Consider the following 13,195-nt stretch of genomic DNA (forward strand, 5'->3'; position numbering starts at 1 on the left):
CTATCAACTCTAAGTTCAAATCCTTCAAAATTTTTCTTTTGAGATACTTATGTTTTTATTATAATCTGTATCAGTACTTTACTTATTATCAATGTAAACCACTGATAATTAAGTTTCAAATACTTTATCCCAAGTTTGGCAGTAGAGGTTTATTTTAAATATAATTCAGCTGCCCTTATAATCTGGCATTAGAATAGAGTGGTTTTTAAAGGCATGTACTTGGAAATAAGTACATCTCCAGAAAGGGTTAAAGGAAAACACATAAGATCTTAAAAACCTCACAGTCCAAGTCAACTTCCTTGTCACAGAGCTCACAGTTCTAAATCTTGAGACTTCAAGTGATTAAGTCTTCTCTGGTGCCTATTCCTTTGTCTTTCATTGACTGTTCTTTCCAATTCACTAGGCATTACCTACTAAAACAAACTAGATAACTATCTCATTTTAACATAGACTATTAACCTTGGGTTGCTGTTTGAAGGATTAAAAAACAGGATTTCATCCTCAATCATACATATACATAAAGGCACCATGATTTCATTAAGAGTAGAGGTTTGGAGTCAAACTTCGGTTTGAATACTGATTCTGACACAAAGAGCTAAGATTTTGACAAGCTACATAATCCTTTTTTTTTCTAAGATTTATTTATTCATGAGAGACACAGAGAGAGAGAGAAAGAGGCAGCAGGCAGAGGGAGAAGCAAGCTCCCCACAGGGAAGTCAATGCGGGACTCGATCCCAGATCCCAGGATCACACCCTGAGCCAAAGGCAGATGCTCACCCGCTGAGCCACCCAAGCACCCCAACAAGTTACATAATCTTTTAACTGTTGGTTCAATTTTCCACTTCTCCTCCCCCAAATTTTCCTGCTAAATAATGGAGTAACCCACAGTACTTGAAAGTTCTGTATCTGGAAAATGTCATTTTATTTAACTACTAATTAGCTACAACTAGCCTTATGAGGTAAATAATAAGCAGCTTAACACAAATACACACACACACACACACACACACACACAACATACTAACCTCGTTTGTCATCAGGTTCCTGTTTGGTTTTAACAAGATCAACTTGTCTCCCAGTTATACCTAATGCTGCTAAGTCAATTACACCTTTCTGACTACTATCATGAAGATGGCTCTGGTCAACTATATTGGCCTTTGCTTTGTTAGATTTCATCATGAAGTCTTTCAGTGCCAAAAGTTTATCTTCTTCTTCTTCTGTCATTCCCTAAAATCAAATAAAACCATAAGTTCTAGATTATTTTCAAAAGTAATAACAGGTCATGGAATGACTAACAACTGAAGGATCAAACCACTACTTTAAAATTTTAAGAGTTAGAATGCTAAAATAAAGCAAGCGAGGCAAGAGAAAAAGAAAGTATCAACACAGAACATCTCACTACTCTGATCTCCCAGAACAACCCTTTATTGTGGCACTTTCTATTTTGTACCATAATTAATGCCTTAACTTTCTTTCTAAATGGGAGCATTCAGTAGAATTCATCTTTGAAACTTCCAAAGAACTTAATACAGTGCCTGGTATCTAGTATATCTTTAATATGTAACTTTGAATAAACATATACTATCTAAACAAAAATTCTGGAAATACAAATTAAGTAAAAGAAAGCATACCTACTTCAACCTCGGTCCTAGATTTGTTGAGAATATTAAATGAGACATAAAACATTCTACATACTTCAGAAATTGCTACATGCTAGCTAAATTGCAAATGCAAGCAACACACCCTAGGAAAACAGTATAATTAAAGTCAGATTCCCTAAGTACATTTAGGCTCTATTACTTATTATATGTGTAACCTTGGGCAAGTTACCCAATTTTCTAAACCTCTACTAATTTATCTAGAAAATGAGGATAATTATTAGCACCTGTCTTATAAGGCTATTTTCAATTTTTATTTTATTTTTTGGCTATTTTGAAATTTAATAAGTTAATCCACCTAAGACACTTAGGAACACGTAAAACTGACAGCCAATAAATACTGAATAATTAAATAATTCAACGTGAAACAAATATTCTGGTAAACAGAATAGTTCTTTTTTTTATATAAATTAATTTTTATTGGTGTTCAATTTACCAACATACAGAATAACACCCAGTGCTCATCCTGTCAAGTGTCCCCCTCAGTACCCGTCACCCATTCACCCCCACCCCCTGCCCTCCTCCCCCTCCACCACCCCTAGTTCATTTCCCAGAGTTAGAAGTCTTTATGTTAAACAGAATAGTTCTGCATTTCTTCTTAACTTTCAAACCATCCACAGAATCCTCTAGAATGATTTTATTGTGCCAATGGGAAAAAAAATTAATAAAATATAATTCCCGATGCCTTAAGCTAGATCCCACTGGAGTTTAAAATAATATTCACAACCCCATAGTCACAAAAGAACACAAACAAACCCTAGAAAGTGAGAAAACTAAGAAATGATAAAATTGCACTAAAGTACAATAATCATAGGGATCCCTGACTGAATTTATTTCCAATATTCGCCTGAAATTCTTTTTTTAACTTGCCTAATATTTGCTTAACATAGACAATTTTATAGCTGCAATAAGAGTTCTATATGTTTTGTAGACAACATTTTAGTTCATAAGAGAGAGGTCTCCATCTTGGTCCACACAAGGAAGGTCGTCATTAAGAACCATAAAAAGTACTGAAGTATTAATATATGCCATAACATGGAGCAACCTTGAAAATATTTTGCTAAGTGAAAGGAATTAAGAGACAAGAATGCCACATATTGTTTAGTACCAATTATAAGAAACATCCAGGATAGGGAAAATCCTAGAAACTGAAAGCAGATTTAGTGGTTGCCAGGGGCTGGAGGGAGAAGTAAATGGGAAATAATTGCTAATGGGCAGGAGGTTTCTTTCCAGGATGATGAAAATGTGAATTGTTTTTATATGCGAATCACCTCAATAAAAAATGTTAGAAATGTACCGTGGGGATGTATTTTTTTTAACAGTAATAGTCATATTAGAGTTCCCAGACTCCCATATGACACATACCTAAATCAGAACATTGCACACTGACATTACTAGGAATCGTGCCTAAACAGAAAAGATGTATGTGAACTGTTAAGAAATAGGAGTAATTTCAAGAAAAGATCATAAACCAGGATTTTTCCTTTAGTATTTGGTATATATACCTAAAGGACATTACAAGAAAGGAAAATTGAAGAACAAATCATTTATGAACTTAAATGCAAAAATATAGTATCAGCTAACAAAATCCAGACTTATAGAATATTTATATTACTGTTATTTATGTTTGTATTTATGTGTTTTTATAATAAAAGTCCACTTAACATATTAAAAATAGAAAATTGGAATGGACCAACTATTAGAAATAAAACTGAATCAGTAACCAAAACACAACAAACAAAAGTCCAGGATTAGAGGGCTTCACAGGTGAATTCTACTCTTCTCAAACTATTCCAAAAAATAGAGGAACGGAAACTTCCAAATTCATTCAATGGGGATGATACCAAAACCCAAAGATACCCCAAAAAAGGAGAACTACAGACCAAAATCTCTGATGAACATACATATAAAAATCCTCAACAGGGCAGCCCTGGTGGCTCAAAAGTTCAGCGCCACCTTCAGCCTAAGGCATGATCCTGGAGACCCAGGATCCACTCCCACATAGGGCTCCCTGCATGGAGCCTGCTTCTCCCTCTGCCTGTGTCTCCCCGCCTCTCTGTTTCTGTGTCTCTCATGAATAAATAAATAAAATATATTTTTAAAAAATCCTCAACAAAATATTAGCAAAATGATTTCAACAATACATTTTAAAAAATCATTCACCATTAGCAATGGGGATTTATTCCAGGGGATGCAATGATGATTCAGTATTTGCAACTCAATGTAATACAATAACAAAATGAAGGACAAAAATTCTATGATCATCTCAACAGCTGTTAATAAGATACGACATCCGTTCATGATAAAAACTCCTGCAAAATGTCTTAGCAGGAACATACATCAAACATAATAAAGGCCTTAGATGAGAAACCCACAGCTGTATCACACTCAATGGTGAAAACTCAGAGTTTTTCCACTAAGATCAGGTACAAAACAAGGATATCCACTCTCATACTTTTTATTCAACAAATAATGGAAGTCTGAGCTATAGCAATTGGACATGAAAAAAAAATAAAAGGCATCCAAATTGGAAAGGAATAAGTAAAACTGTCACTATCTGCAGATAAGATGATACTATACAGAGAAAATCTTAAAGACTCCACCAAAACACTATCAGTAGTGATAAATGAACTCAGTAAGTTGCAGGATACAAAATTAATACACAGCAATTTGTTTCATTTCTATATACTAATAACAGAACATCAGAAAAAGAAATTAAGAAAACAATTCCATTTAAAATTGGACCAAAAAGAATAAAATGCCTAGGTATGAACTTACCCAAGGAGGTGAACAACCTATACTCTGAAAACTATACAACATCAATGAAAGAAATTGAAGACAACACAAATGGATTGGAAGAATTAATACTGTTAAAATGTCCATACTACCCAAAGCAATCTACAGCAATCTGTATTCAAGGTAATCCCTATCACAATACCAACAATATTTTTCACAGAACTAAAACGAATAATACTAAAATTTGTATGGGAACACAAAAGACCCAAGTAGCCAAAGCAATCTTGATAAAGAAGAACAAAGCTGAAAGTATCACAATCCCAGAATTCAAGATATACTATAAAGCTGTAGTAATCAAAACAATATGAAACAGACACATAGGTCAATGAAACAAAATAGAGAACCAAGAAATAAACCCATACTTATATGGTCAATTCATCTATTACAAGAAGGCAAAAATATAAAATGGAAAAAGTCTCAATAAATGCGATTGGGAAAACTTGACAACTACATGCAAAAAAATAAACCAGACCACTTCCTTACACCATACACAAAAGTAAACTCAAAATAAAGACCTAAATTTGAGACCTGAAACAATAAAACTTCTAGAGAACATAGGCAATAATTTCTTTGACAGGAGCCATAGAAACATTTTTCTAGATATGTCTTCTCAAGCAAGGGAAACAAAAGCAAATATAAACTACTAGGATTACACCAAAGCAAAAAGCTTTTGCATAGCAAAGGAAACCATCAACAAAACCATCAACAAAACAAAAAGACAACCTAAATGAATGTGAATAAATATTTGCAAATGATATATCCAATAAGGGGTTAGTATCTAAAATATATAAAGAACTTGCACAACTCAACACAAAAATATTTACATTTTTCCAAAGAAGAGATACGGATGGCCAACAAACACATGAAAAGATGCTCAATATCACTCATCATCAAGGAAATGCAAATCAAAACTACTGAGATACCACTTCACACCAGTTTGAATGGCTAAAACAAAAAAGACAAGAAATAGTAAGTATTGACAAGAATACGGAAAAAGGGAACCTTCATGCACTGTTGATAGGAATGCAAACTGACATAGCCACTGTGGAAAACAGTGTGGGAGTTCCTCAAAAAGTTAAAAATAGAACTACCCATATGATCCAGTAATTCCACTACTCATTATTTACCCAACTATAAAACACGAATTCAAAAAGATATATGCATTGCATATACTGTTGCAGCATTATTTACAAGAGTCAAAATTTAGAAGCAGCCCAAGTGTCCACTGATTGATGAATGGACAAAGAAGATGTGGTATATACGTGTACACACACACACACACACACATACACACACACACACTGGAGTATTACTCAGTCATTAAAAAAATGAAATTAAAAAAAAAAAAGAATGAAATCTCATCATTTGGAACAACATGGACAGATCTGAAGAACGTAATGCAAAGTGAAAAGAGCCAGTCAGAGAAAGACAAATCCCATATGATTTCACTCATATCTGGACTTTAAGAAATAAAACAAATGAGCATATAAAAAAGAGAGACAAATAAAAAAATAGACTCTTAACCACAGAGAACTGATGGTTACCAGAGGGGAAGTGGGAGGCAGAGGGTGAAATAGGTAAAGGAAATTAAGAGTACAGTTATTTTGATGAGCAGTGGATAATGTATAGAATTGCTGAATCACTATACTTTATACCTGAAACTAAAATAATATTGTACGTTAACTATACTGGATTTAAAATTAAAAAAAAAAGCAAGGTTAAAAGGGTCAAATTGATTTCAAGTAACTGTACAACACAATAATCTGACACTCTAACAACATAAACTTCACAATCAACAGAGAAAGAAACTTGGTGACTGGGGATCAGAGATTGCAGGAAACCTAACATTTTATTACAGATCTTCCAATATCTTTTCAATTTTACACCTTGTGTCTACATACCAATCAAACTATTTTACCCATGATGTGTCTCAAGTGCAGTCCTTACAAAAGAGCACTGTAAAACCCCCATTAAAAAATATTTTGTAGTAATATTCAAAATTCCCATTTGCAGAGGCTAAAAGCATCCTTCCCTCTGTATCTCTGACATTAGGAACAGGGACTCAATTCCTAACTCCAAAGCTGCCCCTGACTGCAAGCCTCTGCAAGTAATCCCAAGAAACTCAGGTAGTGGAAGAAACAAAAAGAAGTGAAGGCAGACAAAAGGTGTTGGAGGGGCCAGAGGAGATAAACTGCACATGAACTCTTCCTAGTCCATAAAAAACTTAAGCAAGCCTCTCAGCCTTTCCTCCCTGTCCTTTATTTTGAGGCAAGATGGCATGGCGAAGGAGTACGGGCTTTAGAGTCAGATGGGTTTAGGTTCCGATGTCAGCTTTGAAGCTGTTTTTTGAAACTGTTGTTAAGAAACAACATAAAACCAGGGAAAACCTGGTCCTCTTTCCCCACTCATTCAAATGAGGGTACAAATGACAGAGAAATGAATATATCAAACACTAACATTTCAGAGGACTATGATTCAGTAAGTTTTACTGATTTCATCATGGTACACAAGAATGACAGCTGGCTGTGGAAGCAGAGATGGTAGAAGGGTTTAGGAGAACAGGAGGAAGCAGAAAGTAAAAAGCACTGGAAATTACTCCTTCCCCCTCCCTCCTTTTACACATGGCAATGACAAAACCTATACCCACAGCTAGGTGAAAAGCAAGAACCAGGAGCTAGAGTGGCCCAAGTAACTAATGACTTACAACTAAGTTTTAGTATAAAAGGTTTTAATTTAATATACAGAATTTGTAGGACAGAAAAATACAAAGAACCACCATCTAAACTCAAAGAAACAACTAAATTGAGGTGGTTTTAACTGCATGCTGAAATCTTTTTGATAAGGATTACTCAAGAGAAACAACAGAAAAATGTGATTCAATATCCAGTTTTCCATAAATTGCTTTCTAAAATGTAATATACATCTAATGTATGAGCCAAGGTTAAAAGAAAACCTGAAGAAAAACCTCTTTGGTGATTCAAGTCATATCAAATTAAGACTTCTAAAATATAGGAAACAGAACCACCAGCTAAGAAGGGACATTCAGAGGCAGCTCTAACCTCCAGGCAAATTGAGACCCAGAAGAACCAAAATGGTTCTTCACCCAAACCAACATATGAACATGAAACAGCACTGGATATTCAGTGACTGGTACAATACAAGAAAGGATTTATAACCTCAAACATCAAATTCTCTACCAACTGAAACATTTTCTCATCTTCTTATTACACAAGACATGAATGACAAATTCTCTTAACCAAAATGTCCTAAAGACATTAGTGAGAACTCTCTAAATCTGGACTGAAATAAACCAGGATCTTTCCATCCTGCATCTGTGCTTTGCAATGTTTCTTCTAATTGAATTTCTTTAATTATTTTTTGGCAAAATATGGAATTGAATCAAGAATATTACTCAAATTTAAAGTTACATCTACTCTCTACCTTTTATATAGACAATAATCACAAAAGAAACTTGATAGTCTACCACGATTCCTTATTTAGCTCACACCAATGTCTTATCACCATCCTAGTATCTCCTAAATGTCAAGGCAAATGTATATATTTGCCAGCTTTATTTACTCATTTGTTATGATACAGCCTAATCAACCCAAAATATTTTCATAACTAAATGGATACTTGAATGTTTTTATGAAATCTGTGTTTCAATTAAGATTTCAGAAAGGTGATACAACCTGTGAGAGTAATTTCTTCAGAAGCTGTGCTATGGCAGGATCCTCTGGTGGAGGGCAGTCAGGAAGAGATCCATTTCGTTTCTTCTGGCGCATGTGAAGATGTCTGAACAAACTAGTAATATCTTTAGACCTCAAAGCATAATCAAATATAGACCGACTTACTGGCTCTTTTAAAACACTGAGTAGAACAAGTTTCCTTTCAATCTATATTAAGAAAATAAAAAGAATCAGCCAAAGATACAACATATAGTACAGTTATTTTCATATTCAGTATATACAACCTGTGTAAAGTTAACATAGGTATTTATTTTCTAAGAAAATGAGAGATATTAACATCTGCAATTTTTGCTTAGAAGAAAAAAGAATACTAGTGACCTTTAAGAGCCAAGGATTTTCAGGGCACCTGGGTGGCTAAGTGGTTGAGCATCTACCTTCAGCTCAGGTCATGATCTCAGGGTCCTGGGATCAAGTCCTGCATCAGGCTCCCCACAGGGAGCCTGCTTCTCCCTCTGCCTATGTCTCTGCTTCTCTGTGTGTGTCTCTCAAGAAGAAATAAAATCTTTTAAAAAAAGAGCCAAGGTTTTTCTTTACATAATGTAGCTAGCGTGTGAGTACGCATCTGTGTCTTCCATACTAGAAGAATAACAGCATACACCAGGCTAGAAAAATTTTAAAAATAACAGACTTTGTCTGGATGCCAAAATGTCAGATGACCTCCTAGATCAAAAAACTACCTGTGGCTCACAGGCCTAACAGCCAACAGGTACTGACAGAGAAAAGATGCTCAACAGTCACAGGGCTGCCCAGCAGTCATCACGTTCCCCAGTAGCTTCAACCCCTTCTAAAGAAACATTACTTTCTCCATAGAGTTCATGAAATCTTTCATTATCCAAAAGAATATCCTCCTTGTCAATGCATATATAATAAAAAAGGATGAACATACTAACAGCAACCAAGAAAAGAGCATTTTCTTTAGACACTTAACTACCTGATAAGCTGGCCAGTGGAAACCAGCATAAAAAGGTATCTTTTGTCTAATTCAAACCGTAGAAAGGTAAGATTTATGAAGCATATGGATAACTAGCCTCTCAACTCCCAATCCTGACCTTTCAAAAAATAAAGCAATGAAAAAAAGCAAAAAATATATATAAATATATATATATGTAATATACATATATATGAATTTACACAAATATATATAAACATTATATATATATATATATAATATATATATATTCCTAAGGAAACAAAGAGAGTGGTGCAGATTTCTAACAACAAAAACCACTTAATGTCAGATTCTTTTTTAATGTCAGATTTATTAAACCACCACGAAGTTATTACAAATGCATGTAGTTTTTAATTCCCATGGATACTTTCTCCACATTGTGTTATAAAAAGAGTTTAATAAACTTCTACATGAAATAAGTAGTCAAAAGTAGAAGAATCTTTTGAAAGGAAGACAAAGGATCCAAGAAAACTTTATTAAACTTTAAAAGAAAAAAGGGTTGGGGTGCCTGGCTGGCTCAGTTGGAAGAGCATGTGACTCATGATCTTAGGGTCATGAGTTCGAGCCCTATACTGGGTACAGACATACTACTTAAATACATAAGCTGTTTAAAAATTAATTAATTAAATAAAAAGGCATATTTGCTAGTAATATCTTTCATAATATACATATACACACACACATACATATAATTTGCTGAGAGAAAAATTCTACAAACTATGAAATAATGATGATCCTCAGAAAAGGATGAATATATGGGGAAAAGGGTGGAAAGTACAGCCAAAGCCTCATTTCCAGAATATATCCAAGGTGTTTTCCAATGTACCAAAGGGAAAATACATTGAGATATAAACGTAGCAGAAGCTAGAAGCATGTGAATTTGCAAAGGGAAATAGATTTTTAGTAACATATAGAGTATTTCAGAATATTTTAACAGCATCATCTCTCAACAGTTCACTCAATTTAGAGCTTTCCAGGAGATAAAGGATGTAAATGCTGACAAGTTGGGTAAATAAGGTAAATAACTGCTTTATACAAACCAAAAACCTGAAATTTATCATCTAGTGCTATCTGGGTGGGAAGAGAGGAGGGGGGCACAAGTCATTAGATTTTTTTAAAAGATTAAATTAGATCTTAAAAGATTAAGCTTTTTTTAAAAAAAGAAAAAGATAAGGAAAGAAATCAGAACCAGCTGGTGGTCCAAAAAATGAACATCTGTAAAAGGCTTTTTCCAATTTATTATAAATGCTGACTTGGGGTAAAATCAGTTATACTTTTTTACAATAAAAGCAGAGCACATTTCCACTATATTTCACTTTAACAGCACATGTTTTACAACACTGCACATAAGAAAATAAAGTATGAACTATTGAGTGCTATATTATGCATAACATGATATATAACATAAGTCTCTTGAACTTTTCTCCCCTTCAATACTGTTTGTTCCATTAACATTAACTAGCTTAAAGGAATGTGAAAATGCTATAGCTAACTTAAATCTTTAAAATTTTAAATAAAAATAGGACTTTCTAAACCTTTTTTTTTTTTTTTTTTTTTATTTATGATAGTCACACAGAGAGAGAGTGAGAGGCAGAGACTCAGGCAGAGGGAGAAGCAGGCTCCATGCACCGGGAGCCCGATGTGGGATTCGATCCCGGGTCTCCAGGATCGTGCCCTGGGCCAAAGGCAGGCGCCAAACCGCTGCGCCACCCAGGGATCCCTAAACCTTTTTTTAAAGAGGTACTATTTGGAGAAAAGATGGACTCCAAGTTGGAATAAGCATACCTGTATTATTGGTTGAGTAATATATGGCTCAAGGTAAGGCATCAGTTTGCAGTATACATCAGCTGTACTTATTTGATGAGCTACCACTGTGATAAATCCTACGGCACCATAGCGTATCCATAGATTGGGATGACACAGAAATGGGGCTAAATAAGAAAAGAAAAAGGTATGGATTTAAACCATGCCCACAAATAGTTTTAAACTACTAGGATAAACAAATGTTCACTTTTAAAACACAACTGATATACCACAATGTTATCAGCTGCCTTCACATACTCAATTATTCTATAGCATAAACTCAACTCAACATACTAATATTATATAGACCCTATCATAAATATCAGCAATAATACCGTAAAAAAATCAAAGGAGCTACTTACCTGACATTCTTTTTAATGAAAAGGTTTGATCAAATCTAATACATCATTCATGAATTCATTCACAAGACATTATGAATAGAAACTAAAGGCAGAAAATATGATGGCCATGCTTAAAGAATTTAAAATATAAGATTAGGGGCACCTGGGTGGCTCAGTCAGTTAAGCATCTGCCTTCAGCTCAGGTCATGATCTCGGCATCCTGGGATCAAGCCCTGCATTAGGCTCCCTGCTCAACAGAGAGTCTGCTTGTGCCTCTCCCTCTGCCCCTCACCTCCACTCAAGCTCCCTCTCTATCTCTCTCTCTCTCTCTCTGCTCAATCTCTCACAAATAAATAAAATCATTAAAAAACTAAAAACAATGAAATATGCAAGAAAAGTAAATAAATGCCTTTTCACTCCTTTTAACTATCTTGTGTATTATACTCAAAAATCAATGACTTCAACTAATCAAAGATTTAGAATAAAATTCAAACTTTTAAACTTATTTAGAAAACTTTCAAAAGAAATATACACACACACACACACACACACACACACATTTGTTGTGAGTATACAAAAACACTGGCATTTAGAGGATATTAATAAGAAATTTAGGGTCACAGGGAAATGAGAACACTGTCATATGCCAGTATCACTTATATAAAAAGGGACAGAGAAAAATTTTGTTCAAAGTTTCTGTTTCCAAAGTTCTCCCATTTCCAATTCTTTTAATTACACATGGAGAAGGTTTTATTTCATAAGCACAAAGCAGCCCTCTGATACAACAAGGAAGGGTTGGTAGCTTTCCTTTGACAACAGGCAAAATGAGGACTGGAAAAATATTGAAAAATCTCCAAAAAGTAGCTAAAAATGACCTGGCAAGTGTTAGACACTGTATGAGCCTGAGTTATTAGTCCCAATTCTTTACATTATCTCTATTACACGATCGCACTTGCACTCATGATATACAAAGGGTACTTCTCTACCTCTGGCCTTTAGCTCAGTCGTATCAACCTGCTCTGGCCAATGGGATATTAGCAGACATAACACTAACAGAGCCCTGAAATGTGCTATATAGATAGGCTTGCTGTCTCATGCTTCTGCCATTACCCAGAACATAACCCAAGAAACTGCTGCCCATCTAATATGGGCACCAGAATGAGAAATGGATCGCTGTCACCACAGACAATCTGGAGATACAAAGCCTAAAGCAGAGTCACCCATCCAGCCCACAGATTCATGATGAGAACTTTACTGAAGTATTTTACTGAGATTTTATGGCTGACTGACATACAGCATCACTGTATCAGTAAGTAGCTGATACAAAGAACATCAAACACTCAAGAGGATTTCCTATAAAACAGTGAACTTGATCTTTGCTCTAATACATTCTAATTATCTGGGGACAAGCGCGGGGGAAGGGGAGTATTTGTAACACCTACGTGGGAAGAGTATAGTATTTTTCAAAACTGTCAAAGAAATCATGATGCCATTATTACCACCACCATTCCCTTTAATAATCACTACAATAGACTATGAATTAAAAAAGGTCAGCGAGATGTATATGGTTTATCGTGTTTTAAATAGACATTTCTAAGTTACTAAAAATTGTTTTTTCTCTGAAATAGTTCAAAACGCCAACCAATGATTTATTTACTTGATTTTTCTCAGCAAGGTATTTCCCCCTCTGACAGTACCAAATTCAGTTCCAGTTCTAAGGGAATTCCCTGTCCAAGAAGTTGTACTATACTGAGTTTATTCTATACTTAAAGATAGTCATTAATTTTGATGCTAAGATACAGAGTATCCCATATGTTTATTCTAAGATCAATGACAAGAAACAGCAGAACCCAGAACAATCTCTACTGCAAAACTTGAGAGGTAAAAAACTATAATGAT

The 13,195-nt window shown here is 34.7% G+C and overlaps 1 protein-coding gene across 4 annotated transcripts in view; it reads right to left on the minus strand.

The window, feature by feature from the left end:
* PIK3R4 (phosphoinositide-3-kinase regulatory subunit 4) overlaps positions 1–13,195 on the minus strand; it is a 71,659-nt gene that overhangs the window by 31,197 nt on the left and 27,267 nt on the right. For all 4 annotated transcript variants that reach the window (XM_055320987.1, XM_055320988.1, XM_055320989.1 and 1 more), the window contains exons 8-10: positions 10,938–11,083; positions 8,147–8,350; positions 1,026–1,227 (exon numbers count right to left, since the gene is read on the minus strand). In XM_055320987.1, the coding sequence (XP_055176962.1) occupies positions 1,026–1,227; positions 8,147–8,350; positions 10,938–11,083 (552 nt within the window). The remainder of the gene's footprint in view (positions 1–1,025; positions 1,228–8,146; positions 8,351–10,937; positions 11,084–13,195) is intronic.

This window comes from Nyctereutes procyonoides, unplaced genomic scaffold, assembly GCF_905146905.1.
Source record: "Nyctereutes procyonoides isolate TBG_1078 unplaced genomic scaffold, NYPRO_anot_genome, whole genome shotgun sequence".
Taxonomy (NCBI): domain Eukaryota; kingdom Metazoa; phylum Chordata; class Mammalia; order Carnivora; family Canidae; genus Nyctereutes; species Nyctereutes procyonoides.